Source organism: Molothrus aeneus, chromosome 4 (genome assembly GCF_037042795.1).
Source record: "Molothrus aeneus isolate 106 chromosome 4, BPBGC_Maene_1.0, whole genome shotgun sequence".
Classification (NCBI taxonomy): domain Eukaryota; kingdom Metazoa; phylum Chordata; class Aves; order Passeriformes; family Icteridae; genus Molothrus; species Molothrus aeneus.
The window spans coordinates 56910695-56931415 of record NC_089649.1 but is presented as its reverse complement, the minus strand read 5'-3'; the positions used below and the strand labels follow the sequence as shown (position 1 = coordinate 56931415).

The 20721-nt window shown below is 35.6% G+C and overlaps 1 protein-coding gene across 7 annotated transcripts in view; it reads left to right on the top strand.

The window, feature by feature from the left end:
• SLIT2 (slit guidance ligand 2) overlaps window positions 1–20721 on the top strand; it is a 258782-nt gene that overhangs the window by 180580 nt on the left and 57481 nt on the right. For 5 of the 7 annotated variants that reach the window (XM_066548563.1, XM_066548565.1, XM_066548570.1 and 2 more), the window contains exons 10-17: window positions 4234–4305; window positions 4935–5006; window positions 5525–5596; window positions 7423–7566; window positions 7699–7862; window positions 8628–8651; window positions 12193–12343; window positions 18065–18139. In XM_066548563.1, the coding sequence (XP_066404660.1) occupies window positions 4234–4305; window positions 4935–5006; window positions 5525–5596; window positions 7423–7566; window positions 7699–7862; window positions 8628–8651; window positions 12193–12343; window positions 18065–18139 (774 nt within the window). The remainder of the gene's footprint in view (window positions 1–4233; window positions 4306–4934; window positions 5007–5524; window positions 5597–7422; window positions 7567–7698; window positions 7863–8627; window positions 8652–12192; window positions 12344–18064; window positions 18140–20721) is intronic. The other 2 variants (XM_066548566.1, XM_066548564.1) reach the window with 1 other exon arrangement.

Here is a 20721-nt window from a genome sequence, read left to right as displayed (position 1 = left end):
GAGCAGTCGTTAACAGAAATGGCTTTTTATAGTGGGAAAAGAGGCTAGTTTAGAAGTGTCAGTATAAATAAGCATGTTGTCTGTCTCTGGAAGTGCGGAAGCAGTAATCAGTAGTGGTGTGCTGCAGGCTCATAGCACAGAACAGCATCCTCCTGGAAAGTGTCAAGTGATTTACATGTCACAGGGCTCTCTGGGGACCGTGTGGGAAGAATCTGTCTACTGGCTGGGGACCTACTTTGATTTGATTTGATTAGGTTGGAAGTCACAACTGCAGAAGCACCTTTGTTTCCCAGAATAGTAAGTGGTTGTACATTACAGTGTCTGCAGTGATAAGCAGAGGGGAAAGATTTCCAAAGAGAAATGTTCACAGTACATTTCCTAGATAGGAGTGTTTAGGGAATAGTCTTCAAAAAAGGTTTCAACTAGTTTGGCAGCATTAAAAGACAGTAAAACACTTATGTATCGATGCAGGACTTCTTTGAAGTGAAACACTAAAAGGAGAGGGAGACTTCATATTAAAAGCATTAATTAGCATTTGTGTGATGGTGGGCAGAGTACTTCTTTTTACATGGGGCAATGCAAGCTTTGATGAAGAGTGTACTTAACCATCTTCCTCCATTATCTTAGCTTATTAAATATGCTTCTAAAACTGACTGTGCCTTTTGAAAAAAAAACCACCAAGGCACTGTTTATGATACATAGTTGTTCATTCATAAGAAAAAAATGACTTCTGGAATGACTTTGAAAGGAGTTGTTGTGAACAAAATTTAATACAAATTTCATGGAAAAATACTGACTCAAGTTTTTTTTAGTTCTTTGGTGATATAATAATTCTTCTGGCCAAGTCATTTGCAAGCACTTAATGGCTGACTTTTCAGTAGTCTATAACTACAACCCATCCTATTCCAGAATTAAAAATATTTCATTTAATATAGGGCATTAATATAAAGAAGTTTTTAATTACTGTGGGTTTTATCAGTAGAAGGCAAATTTCCTTTAGATTTTAGTCTATCTGTACTTTATGACTTGGGAATATATCTAATTAGATTTTCTCTGGAATAGTGGATACAAATTTACACTCTGTGAAATTCAGCTGATTCTATGAAGATAAAGCAGAAAATTAGAGGATAACAAAGCTTGAAAATGTGGATTTGATTTACTTTCTTTACAGACAAAGTAGGGTATAAAAGATTTTTCTTCTTTATTTATATAATCTTTTTCTTCTTGTCTTATGTTAATCTCATTTTCTAAAATGTGATGTGTTTCAGTGTCTACACTTTGGCTTAAGTTAAGAAAATACATACTCAGATGATCCTACTAAAACAAATCTTTTATCCATAAGAGCTTGTAAATATATCCCAGCACTGCATATTCTGTCTGCTACAATGTAAATGTCACACTAAAAGGAAATGTTAGGTAAAGTTGATATAAAGTTCATTTTCATATCCACCAGTGAATTGGTGTACAACTGCTGGGAAGTTAGCTCTCAGAAATATGCTGTAGCAAGACTTCTTCAGTTTTTGGCCATGTTATTTGTAGCCAAATTGGACAGCAGTAAATGAAATCTGCTATTTCACCTTCTCATGAAAAATGACCTACATGGATCCTGTAAAGTACTTCAGTTTATAGAATTAATGTGTATTTTAAAGTAAGAGAATAAACTGGAAAATACGTTGTGTTCTAATTTATTTAATGCTTGACCTCAAGCTACATGCCTTATCCTACCTAGTTAAGATCATTATATGTTTAAAGATATGTGAGTGTAGACTGGAGCCCCTCCAGCACTAGCTTATGAATCTCTCCATTTTAGACTAATAAACAGCTTTTATAAATGAGGCTTGTGATAGCCTCATGTGGGAGCATTGCTACTGCAATATCTCTTTCCCATATACCCAGAAGCATTTTTCCCTCCCTGGCAATCCAAGACCTCCTCTGCATTATGGCCTAATCCTTCCCTGTCCTTTTCACCGTCCTTCTCCTTTCCAGTTCTCTGCATGTGCCTTATGTGTTTCCCTGTACAAGGCATGTCTTTGGCTGTTTTCAGAGCTCCACATCTGATCAGTGTCAGGTGAGGCTGTCCCTGGTGGTTAGGCAGGTGGTTCCTGCCAAACAGAATGTGTAACAAGAGTGGATGGATGGCAACCATGCTCGTCATGGCTGGGGTAATTTGGTTTCTCAACTCCTTCCAGTTACTAATATGAGGAAGTTTTGTTATCTGGAGCGTTTACCTCTCCCTGATTTAGCACCTGAGTGAAAAAACTACCTTAGCTGATAACCACACCTAATCTTTATTTTCTGTGAAAACTAAACTAAAATTTAAATGTAAGGACAGAAAATACTTGGGTATGGCCTAACTTGGTGTTGGCCTTAACTTCAGCAAGTTTTTGCTTATTCAGGTGTTTGCCTTCTCCATCTAGCCAGGTGTATAGGAGAGAAGTGACCTTGTTCCTTTGTATCCTGGTCAGCACTCCCAGGCTGATGCAAAATGTGATTCATGGGTCCAAAAGGCTCAGTCAAGGCAAAGAGTATGAATGAGCATCGTGTTCATGGAAAAAGTTTTCCATCTTGTGCCATGGGATTCCCTTCAGTGCTTAAATACACCTGAAGTCTACAGCAAGGTGACAACATTTTCCTAAAAAGGACCAAAACAGTTGTGATGAAGTGAAATTTTCTTCATCTAGAAGATTTTCATGGAGCTTTTGAGTTTTTTCCTTAAGTTCATCATAAACCATTCAACAACATATTCTGTTAATTTAAAGCATTATCAGAATAAAAAGATTTTAAGTATTAAATATATAAATATCTCTATCTGAAAGAGACTTCATGAAGGCAGGAAAAAAAGCTTCAGTTCAACTATATCATGATCTCTTGAGAAACTTTACAAAAAGAAACAATTTCTGTTAGAATGTTTTCTTGGAAAAGCTTACTTAAAATATATGAGTTTTTTATTTACACTGTACACACACAGAGACTCATATGTCTCAATCAGAGCAAAAGTGAAACAGAAGACAGGTAATAGGACAAGAGTAAAAGGAAAAAAAAATAGGCCAGTGTTTCTGCATCTAGATTTAAAAAGGTCCTTTTATCTTAAATTCTAAGGCAAGGTCCTTGTAAGTTAGAATACTGCAGTAAACTTAAATGATTTTTGAGTTATTTTCTTAAGAAGATTTTGGCATTGTCTTTATGTGCATAAATCACAGAGTTGATACCTGTGCATGAAAGAGGGCAATAGCTCATTAGATAAGCATGCTATGTAGTATGAATAATCATGGCTTTTCCTGTAGTACTTTTTGGTATAATAGTTTCTTATGTCCACATGGCAGAAATTTGCTCTACCATAACCATGATATGCTGGGGTGTGTGAGGAAGCAGCTTCTGGTTTAAGTGTCCTCATCACTGACTCTGTTTTGACTTGTTGGCACTTGGGCCACAGGTCTATATCTGCATTGTTTCCCATATGCAAACATCTACAAGTTCAAAAACTTCTTGGAAAATTGTTTCCATCAGTAAAGTCACACTTTACAGCATGGGAATTTTCAATTACAGTCACTATACATACAAAACAAACATGGTCAGTAGCATTAGCTACAAGCTGAAATTAAAATACTTGTTTAAAGAAGTTAGAAGTGTGGCTGGGCAAATCTAGTATTGTATGTTAAAGAAAATATTTTGTGTACAGTATCTAAAGAAATTGTGTGTATCTTTAAAAATATGGCAGTTGCCTTATTGCAGGTAGCAACATATATTATTTGGTCTGTAGGAACATTCCTCTCCCCATTCCCATGGTTTGCATATTTCAATTATTTCATAGAAATATTTAGGCATTTCTGAATAAAAATTACTATGCAAATTGCTATATGTGAATAGCACATTGGGAGTAAATTAAGACTAATTCAAGATTGAAATTTTTGATGAGAATTCTGACTTAAATTTTCAAAAAATCTTATATTTTCTGAAAGTAAGTTTTCTTTTAAATATGAAATCAGAATTTGATTTTAATTTACAATATTACTCTCTACAGTTTTAAAGGTTTGGCTGGTTGTTTGGTGGGGTGGTTTTTTGGGTTTTTTTCTTTTGGTTTGGGTTTTATTTGGTAATGGAAGAAGTAAAAATTATACTGAGAAAGAAGAAGTTGTCTTCTTTGTTGAAGTCCATCCCTTCTAGTTTCTTTTGTCTTTAGATTCTTCTTTAGCTTGAGGGTTGTATAGTTATGTTGTTGCTCTTATTTTGCAGACGGTTAGAACAAAATTCAATCAAGGTCATACCTCCTGGAGCTTTCTCCCCCTATAAAAAGCTCCGAAGAATGTACGTACCGAATAACTTACATTTATTTACATATGTATGTGTGTGTGTGTGTATATATATATCCAGATAAAAAAACAAATCAAGAGGGTACAGGGGAACTGCAGTTAATGTGTGAGCACTTAAGAAAGTTTGACTGCTAGAAGGCAAACTGATATGGCAGGCTAATGATTGAGACCATATATCATCTTTGTCGTATTAATAATATTTGGGTTTTTAGCAAATATTGAAATAGTTTTATGTGCTTTTGCATAGAAGCAGTATGTTACTGTAGTGAAAATTCTAGTAAAAAAAAAGAATGAGGATTATTAAGAACTTCAGATTATTTTTGAGGCTGTATAGCTCTGGGGTTGTAGCAAGCAGAGAATTCTTTAGAAATGTACTTAAGCAATCAGGAAAAGTAAACATTTTCTCCTTTTATTCCAAGAGTTTTGAACTATATTTAACTATGCATTTTGTTTCAGTGTACTGGCAATTGCAGTGGTTTTATATTAAAATTCTTTGGCAGTGTCTCATGTAAATATTTCCAATTTCTGTCTCCCATCCATGCTTAATTCTGATTACATATTATCTTAAAGTTCATTATTTTGAAAATAGCTTGAATTAATTGAATCAAATGTTATTTGTTTCAGTGACCTGAGCAATAACCAGATCTCTGAAGCAGCTCCAGATGCTTTCCAGGGCTTACGTTCACTCAATTCACTGTAGGTATCTGTTTGACCTGTAAACAGAAACAAATTTTTCATATTCTTACAGCGAAATTATTCTGGCTTTTTGGCTCAGTGCAAAATGTTGCTATAAATTCAATCCATTCTGAAAGTTGTAATAATAATTTTAGAATGATAGTGGTAATTGAATATTCTTTTACAGCTGGACACTAATAGTTTGTGTGGTTTTTTATAAATATGTTCATGGCAAAGAGTTGAACACAACCAATCATGTATTTTATTCCCCAGTTAGTTGTTCTTGCAAACAGCAAATCCATTTAGCAGGGTCCCTTGGTAAGCCTGTAATCAGTGAGGTGCTGATTCTGCAGAGATCTTTGGGTTACACACTGTTTGGGAAAGTGTGATCCTGCTGCCTCACAGGACCACAAGGATATTGCAAGTATCAAGTGGTTGTTATTCAATTCTTTTCAGGAAAATGGGAATTTCGCTATGTTTGAAGTCAAATTCCCTGCCTTTCATAATGGTAGATTTGTATGCTTTATTTCCTGGTACAGAGTCCTGTATGGCAATAAAATCACAGAACTTCCAAAGGGCCTATTTGAAGGACTCTTTTCCCTGCAACTGCTGTGAGTATTTTTTCTTATTTATTCTATTTTAGGATCATTCAAAAGGGTAAACATGATGAGAGAGTTATGCCAGAAGAAGAACTGGCAGGAAATCCCATACATAAGATCAAAGTACAGTAAAATCAAATTATGCTAAAACCAAAAGAGTCAGGACTCTTGTAGGCCAGCTTGCCACTCATCCAGAAATGTGATCATATCAGTTAATGTTTCAGCCTGAAATGATTAAAATGAAGTTATTCTCCCATGTGGAGTTTCTAAGGATAAAACTCACTAAGATATGATACTGTAAATGACAAATAGAATGTATATAATTGTGTGGGAACCATGGAAGTAATATTTGTGTGTTTTATAAAGAGAAAATATATAGTGGAAATGCTATGCAATTGCATTTCTAGTTGTACCCATGAAAGAACAATATTGCACCACAGTTTCATTGATGACTTCTAATGTTTACTGACACTGTGCAATTCTTTGAATCTGTGAACTTGAGCTGCTACGTCGTTTAACGCTTTGGAAATTTCCACATGTAACCTTTTAAACAGTTGCTGTTTAGATTTTATACTGGAATAAAGAATGTCATGATGTCAATTTTATCAAAGATTGTCAATATTTAACAGAAGAGGCTGTGCAAGTAGGTGTACCGTGTAAAAGAAATGTGTTAAATAGACCATAAAACAACAGTGGTGGTTTTGAAAGAACTTGCCCCAGAATAACTGACTTGCTGAATTAGAGCCTTCTTAAAGCCTTCACACATGTTTAGAATTACCTAATGTCCAGACTTCACCATGAAGTGGTTGGCAAAATGTCAACTAATTGAAGATGGCAAAACAGCAATATATATACAAAGAAAATGCAACTTCTAGCACCACCTAGAGGTTTGCATTTTGATTGACTTTAGTCAGAAAAATAGTTGGCAGGTATGCTTTCCTGTTTTCCTTTAAAGATGCTTTAGCTACAAAATATATTTCAGATTTGGTAAAAAAATTAAGGTAAAAGACCTTTCCTAACTCTCAAGTCTGCATTAAAAAAAGACCCTATGTTAATGTGCATTGTATAGATAGTACATTTAGGTCTAAGTAGATTTCTACTTGTGTGGCAAAACTTTTTATCAGAGCATTAGGTTTCAAGTCCACCATTTAATTTCATTTCTGGCTCAAAATGGAAAGAAGTAAAAAGTATTTGGTTATAAAAATGGTTTTAATGGAATGGCTTTTTTTTCTCTTCAAAAGGACTTGGTTTAGATAGGCTTGTTTGTTTTAACACTAAAAGTCTGGGAGGTACAGGGAAGAAAAGGCTCCCTTTGAAGATGCAGAGGAGAAAGGATCCAAGACAGATTTGGATATATTCCATGCCACCAGTTTTTAGTACAACTCTGTTAATGTGGCAGCATGCTGATTAGTAACATATAATTAAAAGTGCCACTGCACATCTCTTCCAGCTAATGAACACAGTGTTCAGTTCCTTTTTGTTTGTTTATTTATTTGGCAAAGAAACTAGTTTTCCTTGAATATACTTGATTTTTTAGGCTTGTTTCTTTGCACAGTGCACAAATACCACACAGACATTCTACCAGCACATACAAGAAATGTGAATTTAGCTAAATAAATGCAAGCATTTCAGCTCCAAGGTTCAAATATGCAGGAATATGTATAACCTAAATAAGATACTTCAATTCACTGAAATTCCTTATGTCATTGTCAATTATAATTTGTTACCACATCTCTTGTTCTGGTTGCAAAGGTGCACAAAGAATTGTCTATGAAAAATGCTGAAGCTGTGACACAGAACGATTTCTTTCAATTTTATAATTATCTTCCATTAAACAGATTATTGAATGCCAACAAGATCAATTGTCTGCGAGTTGATGCATTTCAAGATCTGCACAACTTGAATCTTCTTTCTCTGTATGACAACAAGCTTCAGACCATTGCAAAAGGCACCTTCTCACCCCTACGTGCCATTCAGACCTTGTACGTATGTTCTTGTTTATGGTTTTCTCAAGTATGACTTCATATTCTACAGTGCAGTAAAAGCACTGGGTACTGCTGAGACCAAAGGGAAATAATGTGTGATATTATTGGTTTTTTTCCTCCAAATGAAAGGCATTTGGCTCAGAACCCGTTTATCTGTGACTGCCATCTGAAGTGGCTGGCGGATTACCTGCACACAAACCCCATTGAGACCAGCGGTGCCCGGTGCACCAGCCCCCGCCGGCTGGCAAACAAAAGGATTGGCCAGATCAAAAGCAAGAAATTCCGCTGCTCAGGTAATTTTCTTCATTCAGCTGCTATTTTTCCTTTATTGGCAAAAAGAAAAATAGTGGGTTTAGAAGTTCTAATGAAAGCAGCTGTCTCTCTACAGAATTATTAAACATCACAGAATTATTTTTTTTTAGTTGGTTGACTGAATAGAGGGAAATCCGGGAAGTCAAAGACTGTGGGATCATGGAACGTTACTGTAGTTAACATATTTGGCACTATTTCTGAGTAACATTAAATCTAACAACATAAATGTAATATATAAAACTTCAGAATTAAATGCTAAAGTTATTCACTACAAGTATCACCGCCATAAATCATTTTTTTAAATTTCCACAGGGCTCTGGAATATGTGAAAGATCTAAAAATTTCTAAGCTAAATATGGAAACATAACATATTCCTTTTATACAGGGAGCTTACTTCATACTGAAATTTACTGTTTTCTTTTTCTAATCTTATTCCATTTCCTACTTACATTTCTTTAAATCCTAACTTTTGTCATATGGTATCCAGCTGTTCCAGGTGCATTTCACATTCTACAGTTTATTCAGTCTCAAGTGCAAATACCAGATGAAAACTGTTTTTTAATCCATGTTCCGGATACATTTATGACTATTCACACTTCGTTGTTTATCAGCTCTCATTGTGAATACACATTTTTTTCACTAAATTATCTGTAGTTAACTGCAGTCCATACTTAATCTAATAAAACTCATTCTTTGCTTGCTGACATTCAGGTGCATCTTCTATTTTTTTTTTTCTCTTTATTTAGCTAAAGAACAGTATTTCATTCCAGGTAGGTTTGGCTCTGCAGTAAGATTGACTAACTGCAGATATTCTCTCCCTTTCACCCCAAAAGCAAAGTTTGTCATAGCTTTTAGGAAACTGATGCATGTGTATTAACATTAGTCATTACCTATAGCTATACATAGTTTTCCTTTGTAGACTAATAGTAATTCTGTTTTCTGAATATTAGAGCTTAGCATGCAGCTCCGTTTACCTTTTTCTGTCTCACAGATTTGCACACAACCTACCAAAATTATACCTATATTTATATTATTTAGAAGGTTGCACCTGCTAGTTCATATTTTAACTGACACTTTTACTTACCTTGTACCTTGCCTTTCTGCTGCTACTGTTTTTAAAATGTAGCTTCTGAGCTGCTTTTAAACACAGGAATCCATGCTGCCATCAAAGAGCTAGCACAACTCTAAAGACTAAACATTCTACAAATGAACGTTTTCTTGCCTTGCTTTCCTGCTCTACGCTGGCTGCATCTGCTGCTTGCTCACCCTCTTTTGTTTAGGAAATCACAGTGGAATGCTTGGAAAAGAAAGCTGATATTCTTAATTAGAGGCATTCTATGGTCACATGCATACAGTGAATCAGAAATGCTTTCCATTAAAGAAAATATGACTTTCAAGTTGGAGTGAAATAGTAATTTACACACAGCTTTAAGCTACAATAAGTCTATGATATTTTTACAAAAGATTTACCAATGTTGGACCTAGCTCTTTGAAATATGGATCTTTCTTTCTTTTACATTGCTTGTCAGTGTGTGCACTGTTTTCTTAATAGAACGAAAAAATATTCACTCACATTATATTCATAACAGATTATAAATAACAAAATAAACAAGGGAATAATGCATCTATTGATGAGTTACAGTATGTGTTTCGCAATCGGGATTTTCTGCCATGGTTTAATATCTAGAAAAATATCTACAGTAATTGATTAGGACACCACTGCACTCCTTCTTTCAAGTACTACAGGTATATCATCATTCTGCAGTCATCTTAGTTGTTTTCTCTTCAGCTGGTATGTTTAGCTCTCCTCCAAATGCTGTGTGATGTAACACTTAAATTTGCAGCAGTCATGTGAAGTAATTCAGGCCCTTATACTAATACATTGTTTTGAATATGAAGTCAAGAAAATACGAAATATAAAATAAGGCCACAATTTGTCAGCACTAGCATCCACAAAAATGTGTTAAAGCAGCAGGGGAATTCAATTTCACAAATCTGTAGTACCACTCCATTCCTTAGTGTGTAGTACAGCTGTATTCCTGCCACAGACTGACTTCTACTCAACCTTGCCAGCACAACTTTCGCTTGTGAGTTAAAAGTGTTGTCCTGCCAGCAAATGTCTTCACAGCCTGGTTATTACATGGCCACTCATGCAGTTTAGGCTTATTTACATACCCTTTAAAAAATGCTATTCCTGGGGGAGGGTGGGGTGGGAGGAAAGAAGAAAAATAATTAAATTTTGAAGATTGGGCTATATACATGCTTCTCTGTTCCTTTCTCTTTCTATCAGGTTATCAGGGAGATGCTACCTAAAAGTATTTTAGTTGTTGAAGGCATTGTCCCTGAATATTTAATTGTTTATACTGCTAACAGTGATGTACTCTGGATGCAGGAGGAAAAAAACAAAACTTATTTTTTGACTTGTTTATTGGGTATTTAAAAGTGCTAAAAACCACTTATTTATACTTAAGTGGATACTATAAAATAATCTTAGCATTTCTTTAAACACCTAAATATTTTTAGTATTTGTTTTAAATATGTCATCTGGAGATGTTGCTCCACAGACACTATGAAGTCCTAGTAAAATTTCATTATGGTAATTTGGAAGACTAAAGGTTTGCAGGTATTAAATCATTTATTTGAAAAAAATATCATTTATCTGCTACCTCATAGAAGTACCCTGTAGTGGTTTCATCATATGGATTACTAAAACATTTACAAGTGGTAGATAACATAGTATCTGATGACTGTTGGGTTTTTTCCCCCTCCACTGAGCAGTCTGTTTCTCCTATATTTGTTTGATTTATTAAGGATTTAAGTGGCATAGCATGTATATTTGGCTTGGTGATCCTTGTGGGTCTTTTCCGACTCAGAATATTCTGTAACTCCTATATATGTTTAGGGAGCAACTTTTAAAGGACATATACAAAATAGTGAAGAATAATTCATGGGAGGCATGATCATCATCCTAGATGAAATCTGTAATAGACCCCAATCTTATCTTCATTTTTAAATGCTACTCAAAATGAATTATTCTTTCTTTCTGCTGAGGACAATGGCCCTAGCACTATCTTCTAATCAAATGAAAGTTAAGTAGAGAACATGAGAGCTTAGTTCATGTTTTTGTCTTAATTGGCATTACTCTGTCTTTCTTTCCTTCTTGGCTATCTTTACTTTTTCAGGAGTTCACCATTTTGGCTGTAAGTAAAGTTCAGTGTCTGAACTAAATCACAGTGTACCTCCCAGCCCTGATGCACCTTCTGCTAGTCTCAGTCTTTTCACCTTTGTCCAAGAAGAACCCACAGGTCCTTTTGGCTTCTCTTTGTTTTCTTTGTCACCCACCCTCAGTTCCTTACCAGATGTTTTTTCCTGATATGTTTAGGATGTTTTCTTTGACTGACTCTGGGAAATGGTGGAGGAAACTTTCAATGTGGTTCTTTTTTTTCCCTTTTTTTTTCTTTTTGTATAGATATTGTATTTTTATTCAATCTGTGACAGTGATACTGTTACTGTGGCACTGGACATTCAGTAATAAGAATGCCATGTCATGTAAGCAAGTATTAAACTTCAAATGCTTCTGTAATTTATACCTACTCCCTCCTCTTTTCCCTTGCTCTTATCCTTGGCCTAATGGATGCAGTTTTGATAATGTAGCGAGATTTTCTGTTGTGCTTGATCTAACCATGTGGTTGTGAGGTATGAGTAAAACATGGTTCTGTCAAGCACCATGGAACGTCACGCAGCTTTCTACAGCATGGCAAGCTGCTGAGGCTTAAGTCAGGATCACACATTTTTTAAATTAAAGCTGAAAACAGGGCTTTCAACTTATTTGTTGAGATGATGTGGAGTATCGGGACTATAAAAACAAAAAAATCACAGAGGTTAATGAAGTCCAGTCAACAATACAAATTTGTAACCAGAGAAAAGGTGGCATTCAGGATCTATTTATTCTTGATACAGAGAAAGAAAACAAATTCTAAAACAAACAGAGGCATTTGTTTGATTAGCTATAAACAAGGCTAGATTGGCTGACAACATAATCAGCAGAAAGTACAGCTGTGAAAAGCTCAAGTTAATGTTATCCTGCTATGTGAAGTTGGTCTCAGTTTCTTTTTCCAGCATATCTTAAGTCCCTATATTTAACCCTCTCTTGAAGCCCTTGTGTCTGTTCAGTATCACGAAGTTTATCATGCATTTCCCAAGTTGCCCACCCGTTATCTGCATTGCAGACGTCTTTTCAACCCTCTCACAAGAAGAAAATCTTATACGTTATTGACTTAGTTTCTGTGTTTTGACTTTAATCTTCTACAGGCACTGAAGATTACAGATCCAAATTAAGTGGAGACTGCTTTGCAGATTTGGCTTGCCCTGAGAAATGTCGCTGTGAAGGAACCACAGTGGACTGCTCCAATCAGAAACTCAACAAAATTCCTGATCACATTCCCCAGTACACAGCAGAGTTGTAAGTTGAACCCATAATAAAAGATTGTTTACTTATGGAGAAAAACTAAAATTTTTAAATAGGAAACCACAGCTTTACTTTTTTTGGACAGCAAAAATTGAAAGTAACTTCCATGATGCACTTCAAAGGCTTAAATATTCATAAAAATTATTCATGCATTATTTCAATACCATGTGGCCCTAAAAATCTATGATAAAGAAATAAAACAACTATTCTATATTTCTAGTTCTTCAGGACCTGAGGAATCCACTTTGATTTTTTCAAAGGTAGTGGGGTTTATTTTAATTTTAACTTTTAACTGCAGGAGAAAGTAGGGCATCCAGTAACCAGAGAGGTCTGTCTTAAAAAGTGCTACCTAGATGTTTAAAAAGACAGAGATGATTCTTTTTATGCAAAGTACACATTATGTTTGTTGGACAGGAGACCAGATGAAGATAAAGCAGACAAACAGATCAGAGTTAAGAAAATGAGATAATAGTATAATGAATAGAGGTGGGGAGAGAAGGACTCAGAGATTATTACTTGCTTGACAAGTGCCATATGGGAATTATTTTTAAGATTACAACTGAAGTAATCTTCAAGGAGGGAGCGAAAGATAAAATTAAGACAGCTTTACAAGATTTCTCCATGTGCAAAGAATAGTATAAAAGGGAATGAAGAGATGGTTGAAGGATTGGCAGAAAGGTAGATGAAAGTGACTGTCATTGCAGAGCAAAGGTGGAAGGAAATAGCTGTTTTCCTAGGAGATTCAGTTTAAAGAACAAGGCAAAATGTTGAGGGACAAAAAAAGGGGCTTTGATTTGACATAGTAAAGCAGTGTAGAGATGTGGAGACAAGATTATTGTGATCAAGTTGTCACCTGCAGGGGTGAGATGAGCACCAGGATGGCACACTTCTTTAAAGAGCAGTCCACAGCCGTCATCAAAGAAACACTGTGGCAATCAGATATGAAATAGTGAGACTATTGTTAAGTATTTGAACGTCTGGACAGGAAAAGAGATTTAAAACTGAAATATTTTTGAAACACAAATGGAGACTTTTTTCTGTCTCTAATCTGGGAGAAGGAGTTTAACTTAGTATTATTATTTTCTGTGCTGGTTTTGGCTGGGGTAGAGTTAATTCCCTTCACAGTGGATAGTATGGGCTTATGATTTGGAATTGTGCTGAAAGAGGGTTGATAATATGGGGACGTTTTGGTTCTTGGTGAGCAGGATTTACACAGAGCCAAGGCCTTTTCTGCTTTTTGTACTGCTGTGCTGGCAAGGAATTTGGGAGTACATGGGAGGTTGGGAGGAGACACAGCCAGGACAGGTGACCCAAACTGACCCAAGGGATATTCCAGACCATGTGACATTGTGCTCAGTGTATAAAGGGGAGGAAGAAAGAGGAAGAGTGGGGCATTTGGAATGATAGTCTTTGTCTTTTCAAGACACTGTTACAATTGAAGGAGCCTTGCTCTCCTGGGGATGGCTGAACACCTGCCTGCCCGTGGAGAGCAGTGAATTAATTTCTTTTTTTTCTTTACTCGGCTTTTGATTTCCCTATTAAACTGTCTCTATCTCTACCCATGAGTTTTCCAGCTTTTACCCTTCTGGTTCTCTCCCTGATCCTGATGGTGGAGGAGAGAACAAAGTATCTGTGTGGAACATGGTGTCTTGCTGGGTTTAAACCACAACATGTTCCTATTACAAATCTGAAAATTACAATTCAAGAAAAAAAAATGATACAGTCTTGTGTGAAGGGAGATAGAATTCAGTGGAGAAATACATTTTATGTTATCCAATATGTTGAGATACAATTGTTTAATTTAAGAATAAAAGCTGATGGAATAAGTAACAGGTTAAAGTGTGGGAAGAAATCATCAAGTAGTGGTTGTGTAAATGAAGTTACTGAACCAGGAAAAGAGGAATGGAGTTGTTGACATTATTAAGCATGCATTACTTTGATATTTAGGAGGAATCATGTTTAATTGTATCTTCTCTGAAGAAATTATAATTTTAATTTAGCATTTTAATTGTTTTTTTAGATTAATTTATTTGCATGTGGAAGATATACTGTCAGGTGTTTTCTTTCTATAATTATGGTTCCTACATGTTAAATTCAGAAGGAATAATGAAATAATCAAGCCTCATCTACTCTATATCCTAAACACTCAAATTTCAGTTGACAATTTTTTTTTTTATTAAATATGAAGTTACAGCACTTCTTTCAGAAAATATTCAGTCTTATTTGAAAGTGTTAGTGGATTAAAAAATCCACCATTCCCCTGAGACTGTTACAGAATTTGTTTTCTTTCACTTCTGTTAATTTTTTTTTAATGGGAACTTTTAGTTTTAGATGTACTCTACCTCTCTTCAGTTTCCATTACTGCTTCCTTTATATTTTTTTGCATTAAAGAGCCCTTCTCTTTCCAGCAGTCTATCCAAGTTAGATGGTGCTTAACTGTAACAAAGTCATTATTCAGCCTTCTACTTGATAGGCTGTACAGATTGTTCTTCAAGTCATTTGATGTAATGACTTTTAACCTTCTTTTTTTTTTTTTATCCACAAAATGTGATATAGAAACAGTAGTTAGAGACAAATTACATTGATGCTTCTTTAGGTGGTGAGGAGACCTAGACTAATTTCTGCAGGGTGATGCTTGGAGTTGAATCTCAGCTTGGAAATGAAGATCAAAAGGAAAAAAGTCCAAAGGAGGGCAACAAAGATGGTGAAGGGCCTTGAGGAGAAGCCATATGAGGAGCAGCTGAGGTCCCTTGGCTTGCTTAGCCTGAAGAGGAGCTTGAGGGGAGACCTCATTGCAGTTACAACTTCCTCATGAGGGAAAGAGGAGGGCAGGCACTGATCTCTGCTCTGGGGTGACCAGTGACAGGGCCAGGAACTGGACCCAGTGATCTTTGTGGGTCTCCTCCAACTCAGCATATCCTGTGAGTCTCTTAAAAAAGTGTCTATTGTGTAAATTGCAACAGCAATAATACCACAGTGAAAAAACCCTGTTTCCTCCAAGAAGCCTTTTTAAAAAAAAAAATTAGAAAATATTAATATAGCTCAAGACAGACACTTAATTGTAAAAGTTAAAAAAATTATAACTAGACCAACTAACTGCTGTTCTCACTTCCCATTTTGTCCCTTGCTCACTGTCTTCCAGAGAAACATTGAATGATCTGTCTAATCTGACAGTAAAGTATTTGATGTAAAGTACAAGTCTGTAATTGCACCCCAAAAATAAAATATTTTTCAGGTAGCTTTCTAAAATGTAGGAAAATGCAGGAAGCATTTCAGAAATCACTCAAAATGAAGTCCCCAGGAGAAATGCTAAATAAAAAATAATTTCAGTCTTATATGCTCAATTTTTATAATGATTTTACAATAGATGATCACCTAACAAGGTAGGTTTAGAAAGCACGACTATCACTGCAGTATATAGGCTTCAAGGAAGGTTCAAATATTATTCAAAAACATGCAATATCTTAGCCGTTGTGTTACTAAAACAGCCAAAAGCATCAAATAATCCAGACAAACAGAATATATAGACATTAAGATCAAATGCTTCTGTTTATTTTTGATTTTGAGAATGGTATTTCAGTACTTTATTTCAATAAACCAGGTAAAAGTAATTTTAAGATCATTTTCTTGATCTAGTGATGGGTAATAACTACAGTTGCTGTCTTTACCAGTGAAGAGCACTGGGCTCAAAAAATAATATTAAGATACAGAATGGAGATCCCATCACATCTGTAAACTTTCCAGTTATCTGTAATAAATTTGATCCCATTGTATATGGACTAATTTAAATAAAATAAATACAATTTAAATAAAATAAAATTAATATTCTACCTATGACATTAGATAGAACTATTTAGTACTGGAAGTACAAGATTGAGGCATAAACAGCAAATAGGTCAAGAAAAAAGAATGTGGTTATCACACACCATAAAGATGAAGGAGTGCTATTGGGCACTAATGCAAATTTCATTTCAGGATATATGTATAGGAATGTAGAATGTAAATTACAGGAAATAATTATTGTACTGTGCATAGCAATAGTAAAGGATCAGCTGGAATACTGTGCTCAAGACTTCATTTTTCAAGATGGATATAATTGCTTGGAATAAAATTCAAGGAGAACAAGAATCATAGAAAAGAATACTGGAAGGGTTGAAGGCATTTGTGTGAAAGAAACTTGAGGGAGAGACAAAGTAAATTACTTCTAACAGGTAAAAGATTGTTGCAAAGGATAAATTATCAAATTATTTGCATTTTTCAGTGGGGTTAGAAATGTTTGCAGTAGAGTAAGTAAGTATTATTAAAATCAGTTAATGTTTTCATTATCAAGTCATTCTAGATGGTATAACACTTGAAAAGTATTTGAAGATGTCAGCATTTATAGAATGGTCAGTGGTTCTTTTGTTGATAGATAGGGTAAAGAAAAGTCTGTTTAGAGTGAAGAAATAACTTTATTAATTTAGAATATGCAAGAGTATTTTATATGATCCCCCTAAAAATCATATTAAGTCTGATTTTTAGAGGTGATAGCATCTTCAGAAATTCATGTTCCTTATAGTTTAGTGTCCAAATATATATATATATCCAAAAAACTCCTGTCATCTTTCAGTTTGGTTCCATGTTGAAACTGTTGTACAACCATACCTTCAGATTTACAACCTTCATTTCCCTTCTGGCTATCAATGAGAATGAACAGAAGGGAAGGATGAACGAACAGCTTTCTTTAATTTTCTAGTTTGTTTTTTTTTTTAAACTTGTCTTGCAATAAGGCAATTCTGAAAAGCATTCTGGGTTTACAATTGTGCTGAATTTCATTTCACAGTGATCTTGTCAGTCCTATCTTCTCCTTCCTATTTAAGATTTCTAAAGAAATGCTGGACAGACTCCCTTCCTTAATAATATGGCTCTATTAGAGCATATAAAGGATCTAAGACTCATAATTTCCGTTTTCATTTCAAGAGAGGAAATAGGGAGTACTGGGTCAATGCAGGTATTGTTTGAAATGTAGATGGTCCCCCAACATAGCTGCTGTTAAAGGTATACTGTACTGTAAGCCTTGCAGGAAAGAGAAATGCCCAGCTATTTGTATATTTGTGTTTGTCACTCATTGCATACCTTCTTACAGGGTATTTAATGCTGCCTTAAACAATGTATGTGTGCCAGCTGTAGTGGTATGAAGATAAATCATGGAGAGGGAAGTGTTTTTAAATTCATGGGAAGACCTATGCGGTGGGTTTCATTCCCTACTCAAAAGGAGAGTAATTCTTTCATTCTTGTAAATAGTGTTCTGTGAGTACCTCCAGATGTCTGGCAGACTCCACCTGATATCCTTTTAAGAACTGAAGACTAATCTTCAGTGGTTTATATGTCCTTCTAAAGACTTTTATTTATAAGTTGCCATGGAATCCTCCCTTAGTTACGTTCTTGTTTGAAAATTAAAAACACATCTTATATTCCTTTTCAGCTTTAGCTGTGCAAAGTTCTGTGATCAGGTTTTGAAAATGTCTTATGTATGCCTAAGTTTAACTAATGAGAATGTTCATTCCCAGGAATTATCAAAATTAGAACTGTCATTATATAAGGAATTGTTCTGCAGATACCAGTTAAATATCAGATGTTCAGGGAAGCCAGACTGAAAAGTTCGCATAATGTGGAACATTCTGTATCAATCCCTGTATAATTTTTTTTTTCTGAAATTGCTGTAATTTTTTTTAGGCGACTAAATAACAATGAATTTTCAGTCCTGGAAGCTACTGGAATCTTTAAGAAGCTTCCTCAGCTGCGAAAAATGTAAGTGCAAATTCAATGACCTTGTCTATTCAGATAGTGTATTAGCGCCTTGCTGTGACTCTCCACCTTTCTTAGTTCTAATCTACAAAAGATTCAGTTTATTCCAATCAAAAATCAAGAATGGGTTTAAATTAATCCCTGAGGTAGGTCAGAGTTGGCAGCTCTCCTGTATGGGGCTTGGCACTGCCAGCAGCCACTTCCCATGGTGTATAGCTCCAGCACCTTCACAGCAGCATCCAGCCAGCTGGTCTCTTATGCAGCCACAGCAGGGAGCTCACAGTATAAGCTGCTTAGAAGAGATTCCAGTAATCTTTTGTAACTTCCTGTATTATTCTCTAACCAGACAATTTTGCCTCTTTCAGCACATTAAGGGCATGCCATTGATTCTGTGCTTCATTAAACGGTCATTAGGTGAGGGGAATATCAAAATTTAAATGACTGAGAAAAAGTGGTTTGATAGGTCATCCATGTAAGTCCATGTTAACAGTTAATGTTCTAAGAGTAGTTTATAATCTTACCAATTGCAAGTGTTGCTAAAAATAAGACTATGAGAAGCTTTTCTTTAGCTTATGTAAAAGACACATTTGAAGGTAGATAATTTAGTTAGACTTTGTGAATCTGTGCTCAATCATTTCAGGTTTTAAACCAAACATAAATAGTAGTGAAGAGAAGAATGCAAGTAAAAACAGATTAGTAGTCACCTTGAGACTACCATTTGTAACAGAGCAGTATTAGTGATCAAAATCTTAAGGGAGCAATAGTATTGCTTCAACTATTGTTACCCTTAACCAGATCTGTGATGGTGTGGTCACAATTAGTTAAATATTGATTACTGATTTTATTTGATTAAAATATTTGAAAGGGCTTTGAACTGGGCTGCAACACTTAGAAAAAAATGTAGCAATGTCTGGCACAACAGTTTTCTGGTGCTATGCAGTAGATACCCTGTTTTCCTCAATCTTCAAGAATCAGAATCTCAGATTAGCACTTTTTACAGCTGCAGTGTACTTTGGAAATATCAAGTATCAATATGAAGCATCAGTGGACAAGGGAAGGGCTGTAGATGTCATTTATCAAGACTTCTCTAAAGCCTTTGACATGGGCCCCCGCAGCATCCTTCTCTCTAAACTGGGGAGAGATGGGTTTGATGGGTGGACTTAGATGGATAAGAAATTGTTTGGACAGCAGCATCCAGAGGGTAATGGTCAGTGGCTCAGAGTCCCAAAGACATCAATGACAAATGGTGTCCCTTAAGGACCTGTATTTAATGTCCTCATCAATATATAGTGAAAGTTGTCCCTGCCTACAGCAGAGGAATTGGAACTAGATAATATTTAAGGTCTTTTGCAACCCAAGACATTCTATGATTGCAGGATTCTATGAAATAAATAAACGGCTTGATGTGTCATACATGCACATGCATACACATGCATTTATACATATATCAGATCTTCATATTTAACAATATTTCTTTTAAATTGAGAGGTGTTCAAGACAAAAGGGGAAAAAAAAACATGAATATTAATCAGTCTTAATGTAGCTGTCTGTTGGAACTCCCAAAGGCTTTAAAATCTGTTTAATTAAATAGGGAAAAAAATGAAAAAAATATTAATGAAGAGTTAACTATTTTAATAATACTGCTCCATAACTTCCTAATACAGTTATCAATTGTTACAACATTCTTCCATTGAGAGAATAATAGAGTGACTGCTTAAGCATCACTGGAAGAAAGTGAAGTACTGATGTTGCAGAGACACCAATATGAGTGAATTCTGTATTTCTGTGAAGCTCATATTTCTTCTGGAGGTTTAAAATAGGTGCAAAGATCTTTCTGCACAGATGACATTGAAAAATTGAAGCCTGAATGTTTCATTGATTTGATGCTTCATCAGTAATAAAGCATGTGTATGCACTGCAACATTGATTAGCTATGCAACATTAATCTTTAAAATATCTGCGTGAAGTGGGTGAAGTAGTATCCATGTTACAGCAAGAACAAAAAGGTTTTAGGAAACTGAGGGCTTGACATTGACAAGCCATCTGAGATTAAAAATAATGAGTTTCTTGCTTCCAGTCTTCCACAGCACCTTGCAGACTGAACAGCTCCACTGTGAAACTAAATGAAAGCCTTAACTGTGGATGTTGTCTACTTAGACTTTAGTTAAGCCTTTGACACCATTTCCCACAGCATTCTCCTGGATAAACTGGCTGTTCATGGCTTGGACAGACATATACTTCACTGGGTAAAAGAATGGCTGGATGGCTGGGCCCAGAGGGTAGTGAATGAAGTTAAATCCAGTTGGCAGACAGTCACAAATGGTGTTCCCTAGGGCTCCGTATCAGTTGTGTTTAATACGTGTGTTGATAATCTGGATGAGAGGATTAAATTCACTCTCCACAAGTTTGCAAATGACACCATGTTGGGTGGGAGTGTTGATCTGCTGGAGGGTAGGTAGGTTCTGCAGAGGGATCTGGACTGGCTGGATAGATGGGCCAAGGCCAACAGTATGAGATTCAGCAAGTCCGAGTGCCAGGTCCTACACTGACATAACATCCCCAGGCAGTGCTCAGACTTGGGGAAG